Genomic DNA, 17717 nt, shown 5'->3' with positions numbered 1-17717 from the left:
GGAGGCAAAGGCAGGAGAATCTTTGAGTTTGAGGCCAGCCTGGTCTACAGAGCAAGTTCCAGGCCAGCCAGGGCTACACAGAGAAATTCTGTCTCAAAATACACACACGCAAACAAACAACCCAACAAACCAACCAACAATAGAAAAACTAGCTACCAAACAAACAAAAAACACCAACAACTCTTCCCCATACCACACCAAAAAACAAACAAACAAACAAACCTCACAGAGTTCTGTCTTTGCCTCTAGATTGCTGAGAATAAGGTGTGTTCCATCATGCCAAATTGGGATACATTTATTGTACATGGTATTCACAAGACCATTTCCTCCTCCTCCTCCTCCTCCTTCTATTTATTTATTTTATGTACATGAGCACACTGTAGCTATCTACAAACACATTAGAAGAAGGCATCAGATCCCATTATAGTCCTGGCTGGCCTAGAACTCTTTTTATAGATAGAATAGGGTGGTCTTGAACTCACAGAGATCTGTCTGCCTCTGCTTCTCAGGTGGAGAAAGGACATTTTCCTACTCAGCTAGAGCACTGTGAGCACTTCCAGCCCTCGCCCTTCCCAGTCACCTTTCAAGGCATCTGTGCTCTTTTGTGTATTTTTATAATTTAGGACCCAGGAGACAGACATCAGCTCTTTGTGTTTCTGAGACTGACTTGGTTCTCGATGCTTCTTTCCAGTTATAAGCATTTTCCCAAAAATAATATAACTTTTCTCTTTATAGCTAAAAAATTCATTGCTCACAGAGGCCAGAGGAGGGTTTCCAATTCCCTGGAATTGGATTTACAGGCTGTTGTGAACTGCCATGTGGGTGCCGGGAGTCACCAAGTCCTTTGGAAGAGCATCCTGTGCCATCTCTCCAGCCCTCATCATATACACATTTTTGAATAAAATTATTATCAGTTTTCCCAGCATGTATTCTTGTGGACCACATGAGCGCATGTTGGCCTTGAGGGTCAGAAGAGGATGTCAGTCCTCCTGGAGCTCTAGCTATTGAGTCATAATGTGAGTGCCGGGAACCACACCGGGGTTCTTGAAGAGAGCAAGTGCTGTTCACTGATGGGTCAGCTGTCCAGCCCATAGTATATCTCCTTTATCCATTCCTTTGTCGATAGACACCGGGGTTGCTGGTGTCATAACTGAACTTTCTTGCATAGTCCTGCAGTGATCGTGGATGTGCATGTACCTCGTAAGGATTTATTTTTAATTATGTGTAAATGTGGGGGGTATGTGCATGCATATGCTATGTGCACATGTGTGCAGGTACCCTTAAGAGTCTAGTGGAGAGTCTAGTTTAGTTCTCATGGAACTAAAGTCATACATAGTTATGAACTGCCCAACATGACTATTATTTATTCAAGATAAATAGGGTCTAGCTGTTAGCTTGGGCTGAACTTTTCATATGGACCTGGATGGCCTCAAACTCTTAGAAATCCACCTGCCTCTGCCTCCCAAGTGCTGGGATTAAAGCTATGTGCATCGTACCTGCCTGGGTTGTTTATGAGTTTTGCCAGTATGTCTGTACTTTGTGTGTGCCTTGTGCTCAAAGAGGACAGAAGAGGATGCCAGAATCTCTGGAACTGTATTTACAGACAATTGGAGCTGCTACATGGGTGCTGGGAATTGAACCCAGCTCTTCCAAAGAGGCACCAAGTGCTCTCAACCACTGAGCCACCTCTCTGGCCCTCATTTTAATTATTTTAGAGAGAGGGTCTCACTATACAGTCTGAGCTGACCTAAAAGTCACTAGGTAGCCCAGGCTGGCCTCAAATTGACCTTGATCTTTCTTTATGAGCCTCCCAAGTGTTGGGATTACAGGTGTGAGCCATCATACCTGGCTCAAATATTGTAACTCATGTTTCTGGAGGCCTATGACATAAAACAGGGACCAAGGGATAGACACCTAAATACCTAAAGCTGAGCTGGCAAGATGGCTCAGCCAGTAAAGGTACTGACTGCCAAAGCTGACAAGCTGAGTTCCATCCTCAGGGTCCAGGTGGTGGAAGGAGAGAAGTGACTCCTGCAAGTTGTTCTGACATCTATGGAGCCTTGTGCTCACACACTCTAAACAACTGTAACTTTAAAAAATTAAATCTCATCTGCTTGCCTGTTTTGTTTTTAAATTTTGTTCAGGTCAGACATGGTGTTGAACCCCTGTAATCTCAGGACTGAGAAGGCAGAGACAGCCAGATCTTTGTGAGTTCCAGTCTACACAGTGAATTCTAAGTCAGCTAGGACTGCACAGTGGGACTTGTCTCAAAAACACTCACAGCCATCTGACTGCCTATGTCTCTGCTGGCATTAAATCTGTGTACCACTACACCTATTTATTTATTTATTTATTTATTTATTTATTTTTGATAGGTTTTTCCCTTTATTCATAAGATTGTAAAGAGACCATGTCATAAAACTTCAGCCGAAAAGGTCTCATCTCCATGAGTTCCATGATTTGAAGCAGGCCCCAAAGGGGAGTGTCAACTCTGTGCTCTAGCTGGAAGGTCCCCTCTTCTCTAAGCCACTGATTCTGTCCTGAAACCTGCATCCAGTAATTGTGCCTATGATGCTGCGGCCAAGAAGTGAGTTTCAAGGAAGAGTAGACACAGTGACAGCTTCCTCATGATTTTTTATTCCACTAAGGGGGAACCACACTGTTCCTTTAGCAGCATCTCCATTATTCTAATTCCCTTCTGGGCTCCTTGTCTTAAGAACATACTAGCAAAAGTTTCCAAAATACAATTGAGAAATCCAGCCCCTGTGATTGAAATTCTGCCTGTTTGAATGAACTCTGTCCAATTTGGATTTTCCACACTTTCCCGGAAGACAGACTCTTCCCTCATTGATGCATACCGTGTCCACGTGAGGCACTGACTCCGGATAGCCATGTTCCTTTTCGGAAGACTGAGCCATGACTCTTCTTCTAGCCGGATATCAGGTACCTTTAAAATACTCACCTTTCTTAAAATTTCTGGAATCACATTCTGACAGATAGCGATCCTCTTTCTATAGATGAGTCCTGTTGATTCGTCTTTCTTTTCTTCCACAATTTTTACAGAGATGACGTTTTTATCCATGGGGTTGGGATACTTTCAAAGGAAGCAAGCGACCACCTGCTCGAAGGGGTACTGGAACACTTGGTGCACGTCCACGGTGACCCCCATGTCTTGCACCCGCCTTTAGGCTCCTCGCCAAGCTCCAGCCACCCACCTATTTATTTTTAATATTTTTTATGTGTGTGCCTGAGTATATGTATGCAGAACTGGAATTATAGTTGATTATGAGCCACCTTGTGTGCCAAGAATTGGACTCAGGTCTTCTGCAAGAAAAACTACTCTCAATTTTTGAGCCATCTTTCCAGCCCTATTTATTTTCAAGACAGGGTCTTACTATGCATACCTGGTTGACTCAGACATTTCTGTATAGACCAGGTTGATGGCTTCTGCTTCCAGAATGCTGGGATTAAAGCTGTGTGCCACTATGGCTGGCTCTACTTCCTGAAGACAGGGAAGCTTCATAGTCCAAGCTGGCCTAAATGTTACTATGTAGCCCAGGCTGGCTTCAAACTCACTTCAGTCTTTCTATACCAGCCTCCTCAGTTCAAGGGTAACAGGCAGGAGTCATCTTGCTTAGTTCACTATCTATCGTTCATGTATGTTGAGAGACACACTCATACTACTGGAGGCTTCTGCCTTAAAAACCCAAGTGCTTAGGAACTGACACATTCCAGGGCAGCCTTAGGTCAGTGGCTCAGGAAGGTTGATTTGTAAAAGACCTAGCTCTCCTATGGCTGGAAAAATCTGAGGAATAATTTATATCACTGATGCAAATCAACTATTCACTCACTGGTCCAAATGGCTAGATGGATCCCTTCCTGGATTCTTTTGGTAGCACTTTTGGGAGATGGATCTCCTTTGCTCTTCTTCCTCTCTTTCAACAAATTGCTAGAACACAAATCTCATTTCTAATGCTCCTGGAAAATACAACCCAGCTCCTTCTAATCCTATGTTGTCTACCTGTTAAATGTTTACTGTTCTACCAATGCTCTAGGCCCAGTCTCTTACATGTCCAATGTCTGATCACCAAAACTGTTTTGTGCAATTCAAACACTGACTCCATCTCTAATACTCTAATAGACAAATCCACCTACTTCCACAAGGGCACTTCCTGTGCTTGTGCAGTAGCTATTAACTACAGGTGTGTGTGCGTGTGTATATATATGAATATATGAGTCAAGGTCTCACCCTATAGCTCTGGCTGTCCTCAAACTCACTATGTAGACCAAGCTGACCTTGAACCCATAGAGCTCAGACTACCTGCTGGGATTAAAGGCATGGGTCACTACACCAGGCCAGATAGGTATTTCAATTAAAACCTTCAGTTCACTGAGCACACCAGCCAAGCCTATGACCAAGTGACTACAATATCAGACTATTTCAATCATTTCAAAAAATTTGATTGAGTGCTGCGAAGTAGCTCAGTGGCAAAATATCTAGTATGTTCCAGGCCCTGGGTTTGATTCTGAATACACCTACCATGTCCTGATTCCAAAACAAACAAAACAAAACAACAACAACAGAACAGGCTGGACAGTTTAGACAGAACTCAAACTTATCACCAACTTATCACCAGCCATTTGCCCTTCTGTTTTCTTGAACTCTGTCTGTCCTAGTTGATGAATAGGTAAAGCTGGGGGATGGGGGTGGGAGGCAGACCACAGAAAATGGATCCCTACATTTGCCTCTTCCTTTAAAATGGTACAAGAGGTGGCTAACACTGGCGATGAAGACCTAAACAAAGGAAACCTTGAGCTGATGCTGGGTGTTATGTTACATCCTAGGTGATTTAAGACTGGCTAAGCCACAGGTCTGGAGAGAGAGCTCAGTAGTTAAGAGCACTTGGTGCTCTTGCAGAGGACCATTTACATGCAGATAAAACACACACACACACACACACACACACACACACACACACACATATATATATATATATATAACATAAACAATTTTTAAATCTTTTAAAAACAAAAGACTGAGTATACCAGAACAGAACTTGGTTTTGTTTTCCCCTAAGATTGTCTAACTCCATGGGGGCAAGATGGCACCCCTAGACAAACATTCTTCATGTGCAACAAGTTCTTTATCTATATCCATCTACTGGGTCACTTGCCTCTGGGTTCCAGGATGGCTCTTGATCCAGTCAGCTAGTTGGTTCTGGAAATTTTTTTTTCTTTTTTCTTTTTTTTTTTTTTTATTTTGAGACATAGGGTTTTGTTTTGTTTTTTTTTCTTTTGTTTTTGTTTTTTGTATAGATCTGGCCATCCTGGAACTTGCTCTATATACCAGGCTGGCCTCGAACTCAGATATCCATCTGCCTCAGCCTCCCAAGTGCTGGCATTAAAGGAATGGGTCATCACTACCTGGCTTAAATTTTCAAAAATTACTGTTTAGCTTATGTGTGTTTTTTGCTTATCAATGTGTATGTATGTGTCCCTCTCGAGGTCATAAGGTATCAGATTCCCTGGAACTGGAGTTATAGTCAGTTCTGAACCACTATGTGGTTGCTGGGAATTGAACCTGGTCCTCTGCAAGAGCTGCCAGCGTTCTTAACCACTTAGTTCTCTTTCCAGATGTGTAACTTATTTAAATTTTATTACCATTTTGTATATGTGTATGTGATGTGGGAGGGGGAGTCACAAGCGTGTGTTCGAAGTTAGAAGACAACTTTCCAACATTCTCTTTCCACAGTGGGTTCTGGGGAAGGAATTCTGGTCATTAGGTTTACATAGCGAACACAAGCACTTTTACTGAAGAGGCATCTCACTAGCCTAGTTCTGGAAATTTTACTGAAGATCTGAGAAAGAGGGGTACTCCTTAAACTGAGTTGCTAAACTATTAGGACTTAAATTTAAATCTATGGAAAACCATCTTGCCACATCAAGAGATTAGAGCCCCTCCGTGGGTGAAGGCAACCGCACAGGAGTAAAGTACAATCACAGATGACGAGCTACAAGACAGGTGGTATCTTTTGGCCCCTGTCGACGATCCCAATCTACTCTCTGGCCTTTTAAATTACTTAAGCTGTAGTAAAGCTGGATCAATGTGAGCCTGGGTTGCTAGAAGATGTTTGTGTGCAAGGTCTCAACAGCACTTTGTACCTTATGTTCTTCATCCCTCTAACTTGCCCTGAAGCTTCTCGTTTACTCCAAGATCTATCTCCACATACCTCCTGATGTCCCCCAAGCATGTCCAAGACTGACCTATTACTGCCCCAACTTTAGTTCCCGTCTAAGGTGGAGCCCTCCAGGACCACCTTGTCCCCTTTCCTCTGAAAAAAAAAAAAACAACAAGGTCGTAAGTTCAGGCTCCGCCCGATCATTCGGCCTCCCAAGGTCACCGCTACATCGCTCGCCAGCTCCCTGGGGGCGGTGTCCGCGTACCCCTCGATGCAGGGCCAGGCGCTCTAGGCTGCAGCCAGCTCTTCAAAGAGCTTTATCATCTCGCTGATTTTTCTTAGTGGGCGGCTACTCTCTCCGCTCAAGTAGCTTCTCTATGGTTAACTGCTCGCCTTTGTCTCGAATTTGCTTCAGATGACGCTCGGCTGGAACCCAACGCCTTCCCAAAGCTGCCTCAGTGGTTCCTTTTAGGTACAACTGCAGAAGCCACAGGAGCTCGGTGAGACTGTGTTGGCCTAGCTCCTGAAAGTTCGGCGCTGAGAACGATGGCGGAAGTGAGTACGAAGGTGCCCTCCTTCTTATTGCTCTTCTCTATGGTCGTTTCCTTCCGCGTCAGGGAACCCGTCCCAGCGCCTGCGCAGAAGCGCGTGCTGGGAGCTCGTCGCGGAGGCGGGGGGTGGGGGGGCACAGGGAGCGGGAGCAGCGGCCGCCGCCGCCGCCGCCGCCGCTGCCGCCGCCGGAGCTAAGCGCGCGGACCGAGATGCAGGTGGAACCGGAGCCGGAACCCTCCTCTTCAAGTGCCTCTTTCCTCTGCGGACTCGACCCTGTCGTCTGAGAAGCTTGGGCGGGGGTGGGCGTGGGGGATCGGGGCTAGAAGGGTGCTTTGGCTCCCAAGAGGGCAGCAGATAGTTAATCCCTCGGAGGCTCCGGCCCAGGGGCACGTAGAGGGTGTCCAACGATTAGGATCGGGTCCGAGTGATTGACCACGGAGCCCGGAGGGTCCGAACACGGAGCGCAGCCTGCACCCTCCACCACCCGCCCTTCTGGAATGTCAGAACTAAGCCAAGAGGCAGGTGCACCGGAAAATTGTGACTGAGCCTTCTTGGCAGAAGAGAAACTGAGTCACCAGTCCAGGAACCGCAGGGTCAGCGGGCCTGAAGGGGGCTGGGTCGGCCAGTAGTGCTGAGGGCTGGGTGGGCCTGTGTGAGCCGAGGTAGCCTCTGGCTGGGGACTGTCTCTGCTGTGCCTGCACCTCTTGGCCCGGTTCCCCTGTGCTCTGTGACTCCCGCATCTCCTGGCTGCTTCTCCATGGTTTGGAGTTGTCCCTGTGGTTGGAGCCATCAGAGCATGTAGGGCTTAGGCCAAGGAGGAAGGGGAGGGGTCTCTGACTCGCAGCCGGGTTGTAGGTTTGGAGAGGAGGCCGACATCACTGATAGTTTGGGTAGACTTTCCTGAACCGTCCAGAGGTGTCTCCTTTCAGTATATCATAGGGCAGGACCACTGGTTGTAAATTATATACCGAGCTCTATCACTTTCTAGTTGTGACTGAAGAGTTGGGACACCCTCAGAAGCTGTACCTTTCTCGAGTTTCTCTTAGAGCAAATGGGACCCATCATACTGTCCTCCCCCATAAAAATAGTGAGGGTGGCAGTGATGTCTTGTGTGCTTACTTTGTGTCGAGCACAGACACGTTCCTTGTCACTTCATTTCTCCTGACAATTGTAGTGGTTAGAGGTTATTAACTGTTTCACAGATAAGAAAGTGGGTTCACACAACTAACAGGTGGACTGTGCTGGGGCTTTGGTCCAACTCTCACAGGTACACTCCCAAGAGAGAGGAAAATCTTGAGCCCCAGCTCCTTGTGATGTCTTACTTATGTGGCTAGTAAAGACTTGCCCTGATCCAACTCACCGTCTCTTTTTCTCTAGCGCTGCTTTCAGTCAGCCCTAGACTACAGGGGCAACCCAGAGATTGGCCTTCAGCCAATCTGAGTCTCCACATAGGGCTTAAGTGCTGGGTTGTAGGATCAGCTTTGAAGACAGCTGACCCTTCAATCCATCTTCCACTCATTGGTGCAAGGTCTCTAAACTTTGTAATCCCTGCACCCTTTGGCCCCCTGAGAACAGAGCAGTAGGAGCCCGTGGTTGAGGCTGGTCCAGCCTGTTCCCGGACTAGAACTATGCAGTGGGAAACGCAGTAGACTCTGAGTTCTGGAACTTGTTGGAATCTCTGTTTCCTCATCTGTAACAGGTTATTAAGTTTTTAAGGAAATGTAAAATGACCTTGTGGAACCCTCTGGAGTGGCATAAGTATGTGATAGCCAGGAAAGGCTTTGTCTTAGAGAAGGGATGGCGGTGATCTTAAGAGTCCTTCCTCTGTGGTGTATGATGCTTCAAGGCCCTTTTCTGGATCCCACAACAGGGAGAGTGGTGGCAAAGGCCGCAGGAAAGATGCAGAATGGACATTGGGCTTAGCATCCCTCATCCTTAGGGTATATGAGGGCTATTGATCTTGAAGAGGGCCAAACAGTTTAGTTCTCTTCCCCCCAGTGCCCTCTGAGGAGTCTGGAGGGGAGTGGGCCAGGATATAACTCAGTCTCACTTCTGCCGTAACTCAATGTATATGCCTCTTCTTTCTACAGCTGTTGCCGCTCACCCCGAGTCTTCTGGCTGCTTTCCTATTCGCTCCCTGCAGGCTCCCCCTGTCCTCCTGGGGCCCATCATGAATGGTGCCCCTTCCCCGGAGGATGGGGTCTTCCCTTCTCCGCCAGTGCTGCCACCACCCCCTCCCCCAAGTTGGCAAGAGTTCTGTGAGTCCCATGCGAGGGCTGCTGCCCTGGATCTTGCCCGCCGTTTTCGCCTCTACCTGGCCTCCCATCCACAGTATGCAGAGCCAGGAGCAGAGGCTGCCTTTTCTGGCCGTTTTGCTGAGCTCTTCCTGCAGCACTTTGAAGCTGAGGTGGCCCGGGCTTCGGGCTCACTCTCCCCACCTGTCCTGGCTCCATTGAGCCCTGGTGTGGAAATGCCACCACCACACGACCTGTCCCTTGAGAGCTGCAGAGTGGGTGGGCCTCTGGCAGTGTTGGGCCCTTCTCGATCTTCTGAGGACCTGGCTGGCCCTCTTCCTTCCTCAGTCTCTTCCTCTACAACATCCTCAAAGCCGAAGCTCAAGAAACGCTTCTCCCTCCGTTCGGTGGGTCGTTCAGTCAGAGGTTCTGTTCGAGGCATCCTGCAGTGGCGGGGGACCGTTGACTCTCCCTCCCAAGCTGGGCCTCTAGAGACCACATCAGGCCCTCCAGTTCTAGGTGGAAACAGCAACTCCAACTCCTCCGGTGGTGCTGGGACAGTTGGTAGGGCATTGGCTAATGATGGCACATCCCCTGGGGAGAGATGGACTCATCGCTTTGAGAGGCTGAGGCTAAGTCGTGGAGGGGGCACCTTGAAAGATGGAGCAGGAATGATACAGAGAGAAGAGCTGCTGAGTTTCATGGGGGCTGAAGAGGCTGCCCCTGACACAGCAGGAGTGGGTCGTGGAGGAGGTGCAGCTGGGCTGACCTCAGGAGGAGGAGGAGGAGGACAGCCGCAGTGGCAGAAGTGTCGCTTACTGCTCCGGAGTGAAGGAGAAGGAGGAGGAGGAAGTCGCCTGGAGTTCTTTGTACCACCCAAGGTGAGCCTACTGGAAGGTGGGTAGCTGGAAGTGACAGTGGCTGGAAAGGTGGCTGAGTGCTGCAGGTAGCCATGGGCTTACTAACCCAAGTACACAACAGTGTTGCTGTCCTGGGTTCAGTGCTAACTGTGGGCTCTCAGTTGCCATCTGGGGATCTGAGACCAAAGAGCTATTACTTTTTCACCTTACCTAGAAAGGAAAGGTGGATGAATAGAGGGAGGTACAGTTAGCCTTGACACACCAAAAGACTGATTTTTATTCCCTTTCCCACCTAGGCATCCCGGCCCCGTCTCAGCATTCCCTGTTCTACTATTACTGATGTCCGCACAGCCACAGCCCTAGAGATGCCTGACAGGGAGAACACATTTGTGGTTAAGGTAAGAGCACCAAGCTCTGTCCCTAGAGAGTGCCTATGCTTGAGAAAATGCTCTTGATAGACTTAGGCAAGTATCTTCAGCAGCAGGATGAATATATGTCAGGAGAGGCTTTGAGTCTTCCTGGGGCTGTGATTTCTTGTTTTCCTCAGGGTTGGATGTGGCCTGTATCTCCTACCCCCTGCCCTTGCTAAAGCTCCACCTCTTGGCCCTATAGGTAGAAGGCCCTTCTGAGTACATCCTGGAGACAACTGATGCACTTCATGTGAAGGCCTGGGTGTCTGACATCCAAGAGTGCCTAAGCCCAGGGTAAGAAGCCTTCCTCTGCTTCTGAGGGATCTGGACGTGGGTAGGGGCAGCCTATGTCTCTCCTGATGACTTTCCCAGCACCATTTTCCCTGTCTTTGTAGACCCTGCCCTGCTATCAGCCCCCGTCCCATGACCCTTCCCCTGGCCCCTGGGACCTCCTTCCTCACAAAGGATAACACAGACAGCCTGGAGTTGCCCTGCCTGAATCATTCAGAGAGTCTGCCTAGCCAGGATCTGCTTCTGGGACCCAGCGAGAGTAACGACCGCCTGTCGCAGGGTAAGGTAGAGCCCAGGTGAAATGCTGGGCCAGCTCCTGCTCCCTAGCTGCTCTACCTATGCCCTACTGATTGCTTGTATTTTGTCTCTGAACATACCATGTACTCTTAAGTCACAGTTTGCCATTTAAAATCATTACTCTCGCCACCCTGCATGGCCCCATAAAACTCCTGTCTCACCTTTCACACTCGGCTCTGTTACTTTTTTCAGAAGCCTTCTTCCAGTAGGCCACCACTCAGTCTAGAAGTAATGATTCTCTTCAGCGAGCTTCCAGAACACTTTGTGAACATCTTTGTTTTAGTCTTGTTGTGCATCTCAGCATGTCAGTGGCCTTTGCACCTTCTCTTTCGTCCTGATCAAACACTCAACATATGCAGAAAGATACACACACACGCACGCACGCACGCACGCACGCACGCGCATGCACACACGCATGCATGTGCACATACACACTCATACACGTCTGGCCCAGCTCACCTTGTAGACTGTTTCTATTCTACCCTTTCCTCCTGACCCTTGGCTCTTGAGTTTAAGCTTCATAGTGCCTGACACAAGGGCTGCATTCAGTCAACAAAGTTATTACAGACTTGGATTGTTAGAACTAGCATAGACCTTACATCAGATTGCAAGTAACCAAGACCACAGGGAGGAAATGGATTTCCTGAGTTTGCCAACAAAGATGTGCTGTGCTAATCTAGCTTCTGACATGGCTGTTTTCTAAGCAGTATGGTGATGTGTCTGCTGGCCTAGGCCAGAGGATAGACAGATGTTCAGTCAGGCCCTAGTATATCACTGGCTGCATGCTAGGTCTGGGGTGGATCAGGAACTCAGGAATTTCAAGTGGGCTCCTTGGTCTCCATGGGTTCACTCCAACTGAATTGGTAAGACACTATTCCTAATAAAAAGCAGGTCTCTAAAATGGAGAGTCTGCTTAGTATCCTCTGAGCAGTCCTAGCAGGAGCATCCTGGGAACACAGGAGGAAAAGAACAAGGGAGATGGGAGATGGAACTGACAGAATGCTATACTGAGGTGAGAGACAAGAGTAGCTTCAAGGGCCAGGGCCCTGGCTGAGAGCTGACAGGAGTGAGTACCAGCATGCTTCGAAAGTGAGCTAGAATGAGGAAAGGAAAGAACTCAGGTAAAAGTCACATGGATCTGGCTGAAAGGAGAAGACTTGGTTTTTCCTTTTGTCACTGAAGATTGAACCCAGGGCCTTGCTTCAGCTAGGCAAGAATGAGAGCACAGTCACTGGTGCATGCTCTGTTGCTGTAGGCTGACCTACAAGCCTGCAGCCTCAGTCTTCAGAGGCCTTTGTACAGGAATGTACCTCCTGACAAGGATTTTTGATGTGCTTCAAGTTGGTAGTTCTAGTCTAAACGAAACAGAGGGCTCCTTTCTAATATGGACATTTTTCAGGGCTTCTATCCCTCACCCCACCAACCATTGCAATAATCTTTCAGCTGTTGATTCAGAAAAGACAGGCACATTTGGATTCTAGGACCTCTTCGAAATAACCATGGTCTCTCAGCAGTACAAGCAGTGTAAGTCAGAACCATCGTGAAAATCCATCAGGGTCACTCCTCCAGAGGCGCGGGGGCTGGGCACGCAAGTGGACAGCCAACGGGGAGATGGCAGGAGCCCAGGCCTGCAGGAGCAGAACCTGTGGCATTCTCAAGTTTGGCCCCTCTGTTTTCTTTCAGGAGCTTATGGAGGCCTCTCAGACCGGCCATCAGCGTCCTTCTCCCCTAGTTCTGCCTCCATTGCTGCCTCCCATTTTGATTCAATGGAACTGCTTCCTCCAGAATTGCCCCCTCGGATCCCCATTGAGGAGGGGCCTCCAGCCGGGACAGTTCATCCCCTCTCTACCCCCTACCCTCCCCTGGATACTCCAGAAGCAGCCACAGGTACTGGGTGCATGTGTGTTTGTCTCTGGTTTGTAGTCCTGTATTGGGGCTGAATCAAACGGGGAAGAGCCAGTGACCTGGTATCTCAAGGGGAAAAATGGGCCTGGGAGAAGCCTCTGACGCCTGCTTTCCCTCTCGCTCCTTCCTGAAGGGTCATTCCTGTTTCAAGGAGAATCAGAGGGGGGTGAGGGGGATCAGCCCCTCTCAGGCTATCCTTGGTTCCACGGCATGCTCTCTCGACTTAAAGCTGCCCAGTTAGTGTTAGAAGGAGGCACTAGCTCCCATGGTGTCTTCTTGGTACGCCAGAGTGAGACAAGACGTGGTGAATATGTCCTCACTTTCAACTTCCAGGGCAAGGCCAAGGTGAGTGAGTGGTCCTGAAAGGTGATCTATTTGGCAATGCTTGGTTGGATCTGGGAAGACTATTGTGCAGGGGAGGAGGGCTTTATAACTGACAGGGACCTTAACCCCCATCTCACTTGTCATCCTGCCCTCAGCACCTGCGTTTGTCACTAAATGAGGAGGGTCAGTGCCGGGTCCAACATCTGTGGTTCCAGTCCATTTTCGATATGCTTGAGCACTTCCGGGTGCACCCCATCCCTCTGGAGTCTGGAGGCTCCAGTGATGTTGTCCTTGTCAGCTATGTGCCCTCCCAGCGGCAGCAGGGTGAGCAGAGCAGGTCTGCAGGGGAGGAGGTGCCCGTGCACCCAAGAAGTGAGGTGTGTGTGCCAGGAAGACGGGGTCGGGGGGGTTGGAGGAAAGGCCCTGTTAGTGGGGAGCAGGGCAGTCAAGGTACTTGGGTAGGGACCTAGAAGGGAAGCAGAAGGCTGACAGGATGCAGGCAGAGGCTCCTGTTGGGGCAGGGGCAGTGGAGAGCTGGGAGCTGCATCCCATTCCATCAGACCCTCCGCTCCGTCATTGTCTGTCTCCTGGACCTCCTGTCCTCCTTGGCCTTGTCTTTGGCCTTTTGGGGGATTCATGGTCTGATCCCCTCCTTCCTCCCTTGATGTCTGATGTCCCTGTCTGATCTCTCACTTTCCCCCACCCCACCATCCCATCTATCCCCACGTTGCTCCTCCCCCCCCCCCCCCCCCCCCCCCCCCCCCCCAGGCCGGGAGCAGGCTGGGAGCCATGCAGGGGTGTGCGAGGGCGACCGATGCTACCCCGATGCCTCCTCCACACTCCTGCCCTTCGGAGCGAGTGACTGTGTGTAAGTGTGGTCCTCTCACCATCGCCCATGATTCATCTTCCATGGAGGGGGGTTGCTCAGGAGATGGGACATGGGGGAGATAGCACATGGCTCCTTGGGGAGGACAAGCAAAGGGGAGGTCACCATAAGAACTCACTTCCTTCCACAATCAGTATCTTCTCACCATTCCTATCCAGAACGGAGCACCTCCCGTGACCCAACCCAGCCCTCTGAACCCCCTCCATGGACAGATCCCCCACATCCTGGGGCAGAAGCGGCGTCGGGGGCGCCAGAAGTGGCGGCAGCCACAGCCGCAGCAGCCAAAGAGAGGCAAGAGGAAGAGAAAGCGGGCGGTGGAGGGGTCCAGGAAGAGCTGGTCCCCGTGGCTGAGCTGGTCCCCATGGTTGAATTGGAAGAGGCCGTAGCACCAGGCACTGAGGCTCAGGGTGGTGCTGGCTCTAGTGGGGACTTGGAGGTGTCCCTAATGGTACAGCTCCAGCAGCTACCACTAGGGGGCAACGGAGAAGAAGGGGGTCACCCCCGAGCCATTAATAACCAGTACTCATTTGTGTGAGATACCTGCCCACCCTCCATTTTCCTGCTCCCAGCCTTAAGTTGTGAGACTGGGCCAGGTAGGAACACAGAGGAAAGTGGGAGTCCCCTCCCTACATGCTTCCTGACCCTTGTCAGCCAAGGGTGTGTATGTTGGTACAAGTAGAGGTTCAAGAGCCCTGTCAAGTCCCCAGTTACTACACTACAGGTGCCCTTGCCCCGAGGCCAAGGACTTGGGCTCCGTTACCTCCCTGAGGGGCTCTTACGGTCAGCCCCATCCCTAGGGGCTGTTTCCCCACTAATAACCCCCAACCCAAGCAAGGGTGAGGGGGAAGGGCTGTCAGTTATATTAAGGTTGTTGTTGTTGTTTTAAACAAAAATGGAAAAGCATAAATAAATAAAGGGTTTATTTCAGTTCCATCATGATGGCTGTGGCTGCTGTTTGGAGTAGGACCTGGGACAGGCGGATAAAGTTGTCTCCTGAGCTCAGGCCAAAGAGCTGGCCTGAGTCCAGTCCTTTTCATCTTCTAGTCCGAGGCTCTGAGCCACCTCTCCTCTGTAGCCCCCTTGGTTTGTTGGGTGCTGCAATGCAGAGCTCAGCAGTACTTTTTGTGGGTTCCAGCATGTTCTGTTTTTCAGGGTGATGGTATCTTTTAAGACAGTGTCTTATGTAACCCGAACTTATGATCCTCCTGCTTCAGCTGCCTGTGTGCTGAAGGGATTACACTGCCACACCCTCCTAGTTTGTTCTTTTAATGGGATGAGCCGGTGAAAGATGGGGTTTATGGTCACCAAAGGCCTTTGCTTCACTGAATTGTTTGGAGTGAAACTCTTACCCTAGGAATAAAGCAGGCAGGAGACGCTGAAGTCATGGAGTTGGGGGAGATTTACTGTAGTAATCCAGTCTACAGAGGGCCCCAAGGGCAGGCTAATTGACCCTATTGTCAGAGGCAAGCTGGAGATTGGCTGACAGTACTGGCTGTGAGTCCTGTGCTGCCTCTCATTTGCTGTATGGACGTAAGGGCAAGGCACACGACTCTGGGCCTTGACATCCTCTGAAACTCGAAGTTTCATCTTCGTTGGTGCTGCTGACATGATTTGGCCTAAATGTTTCTGTCTGAATTTCATACCTGTCTCAAGGCTTCCCTTGAAAGTCAAAAGTTCCAGTTGCCTGGAACACATTCTCCGTCCCTACCTTGCTTCTCTGAGGTATGAGTTGTTGGTTGGCATGAAGTGACTGATCACTACCACTCCCATCAGACTCCCATTCTTAAATACAGACCCTGTCCTGAGCACATCTTTCTGCACTGCATCTATGTTCTCCAACGGGGGTGCCCTGGCTTCCCAGCTTAGGGGTGGGAGGTGTGTGTGAAGCAAGCAGGATCTGAAGACTCCTACCTACTGTGTTACCCCCTTCCACCTTCCAGTGTCACTCTCCTCCCCTGAGAAAGTGGAACAGCCGATCTTCTGTCCCTCAGCTTCTGCCCCACCTCCAGGAGGCCCTACCCACGCTCATGACCTTGCTATTCTGGGCCTGTGTCAGTTCTGTGGGGAGATGGACAGGAGACAGCTGAGCACACAGGCTACCTAGGATGGGGGTTGACTGGGGGAAGCCTGCTGGCTCTTATTTTACATTATCCCTGGGGCTCCCCAAATCTTGGCCTTGACTAGGGATTGAATTGGCCCTGTTGTGGAGGTTGGGTGGAAGGCAGCTGGAGACCTGGGTGCTGTGTTTTCCAAATGAAATTGTTGGAGATAGCCAATGGCCAGTGAGGGCTGTAGCATCTCAGTGGGAAGGCCTGATCCTCTCCTAATCTCATGGCAACGGGTGCTCAAAGGCTCTCCTCCCCCTGTGCCTTGCCACCTTCAGGGACTTGCCATCCTGAGGTGGGCAGAAAGATACCCCTAGACTTCCCTATCCTGGCTAGAAGAGCCCAGGAGACAATGAGACTCCTGGTAAGTCTTTGTGGAACTCAGGAGGAATGGGCCAGGCTCTGCTCCCATGCCTTTCACAGCCAGGCCTTTCCTCAGTCTCAGAACTCAGGAACAAGAACACTTGCAATCTTGGTTGAGTGGGAAGTGGTCTGTAAAATGGCCTCATCTGCCCTTTCCCACCACAGGTCCAAAGGTGTTCTCCTGCAGCTCTGGGCTGCTAGCTTTCTCTCTCTGGCCTTCATTTCTCTCTCAGGGAAGCTGGGAGAGGTAGAAACGGGTAACCTCAAAGAGCCTCTTTGGCAGGCGTGTCCTGTAAAGCCTGCCTCCTTTCCTCACTCAACTGCTTTGAAGCTCTGTGTCCCTACTCCCCCTCTCCATGTTTGGGCATTCCTGCTGCTGGAAGACTGTGCCCCTGTCACTCCTCCAGGTGCTGCTGGGGAGAAGCCAGCTAGGGCCCGAGCCACCATGGCTGCTGAGCCCGCCTCTGGCCCCAGATGGAGGGTCCTGGGCCAGGCAGAGATGTCTGTTTATGTGACCCCTACATTCTCACTCATTGTCTAAGCCCCTCCACCTCGGGTCACAGCAGGACTCTACCTCAAGGGAGGGGTTTGTGGGAACTGTGAAAAGAGGGCGGGAAGGAACACCTTGTCCTCAGTTCACCCCTCCCCCAAGTCTGGGCAGAAGGCAGGATGAATCTGGGGCTCAGCCCTTCATTTCTATCTATCGGTGTTGGCCAGCCCTCACTCCAACAAGTGGGGCTTCTTCCTGTTCTGTGCACTCTGCTGCTTTATCATTCTGTCTGTGTGCTGGAGCCCTTGTGTGGGACTTGTTCCTTGGTTCTTTTCAGGGAAACTGAGGCCCAGGTTGAGATGCAACCTATGTTCCAAGGGCTGTAATGCTGCTGGCCCTCACTGACCTTTCAATCTCTAGTCCCATGGAAACTCTGCCTCAGTTTCCTCCCTGCTTGCATCCTGGCTCATATACCCTGTCTCCTCCAGCAGATGCCTTGGTGGAAATCAAAAGATACCCCAATGGTGAAGCGGGTGGGGAAGGGTGGCTCAGAGCAGCTGCTCTTCTGAGGAAGCTGACACCCAGGCCAGCCCTTCAGCAACAACTTGCGGCTTTGCACCCAGCCTCTGGGGCCCCGCCCACATGACTGCCACTGCCTGAACCCTGCTGTTTCTTTTCCCTCTTCTCCTCAGGTTTAGGAAGTCTGTGCTGTCTCCGTTCCTAACTCTGTTCTGTCCTCTTTTCTTCATATCCCCCTTCCCTCTCTCTAGAGCCTCTGCTTCATCTAGCTTCAGGGGTCCTGCCCTTGGTCACTGGCATGG

The 17717-nt window shown here is 50.2% G+C and overlaps 1 protein-coding gene and 1 pseudogene across 4 annotated transcripts; one reads left to right on the top strand and one right to left on the bottom strand.

The window, feature by feature from the left end:
- Window positions 1-2617: 2617 nt before the first annotated feature.
- On the bottom strand, window positions 2618-4918 carry LOC114618500 (annotated as a pseudogene).
- Window positions 4919-6612: 1694 nt separating this feature from the next.
- Window positions 6613-14877, top strand: Sh2b1 (SH2B adaptor protein 1). 4 transcript variants are annotated; one of them, XM_028764196.1, is made up of 10 exons: window positions 6613-6734; window positions 8822-9846; window positions 10122-10223; window positions 10438-10529; window positions 10631-10806; window positions 12507-12710; window positions 12862-13073; window positions 13208-13429; window positions 13821-13920; window positions 14097-14877. In XM_028764196.1, coding segments are annotated over exons 2-10 (2055 nt in total). In that variant the 5' UTR covers window positions 6613-6734; window positions 8822-8901; the 3' UTR covers window positions 14099-14877. The 4 variants fall into 4 exon arrangements, with proteins under 4 accessions (XP_028620029.1, XP_028620030.1, XP_028620028.1 ...); XM_028764197.1 differs by lacking the exon at window positions 6613-6734 and adding an exon at window positions 6801-7324 and having other exon boundaries at window positions 13208-13376; XM_028764195.1 differs by lacking the exon at window positions 6613-6734 and adding an exon at window positions 6801-7324.
- Window positions 14878-17717: the final 2840 nt, after the last annotated feature.

The sequence above is a fragment of the Grammomys surdaster genome, unplaced genomic scaffold, assembly GCF_004785775.1.
Source record: "Grammomys surdaster isolate TR1022 unplaced genomic scaffold, NIH_TR_1.0 142, whole genome shotgun sequence".
Classification (NCBI taxonomy): domain Eukaryota; kingdom Metazoa; phylum Chordata; class Mammalia; order Rodentia; family Muridae; genus Grammomys; species Grammomys surdaster.
The sequence above is the reverse complement of the archived record's forward strand: the minus strand, read 5'-3'. Positions and strand labels throughout refer to the sequence as shown.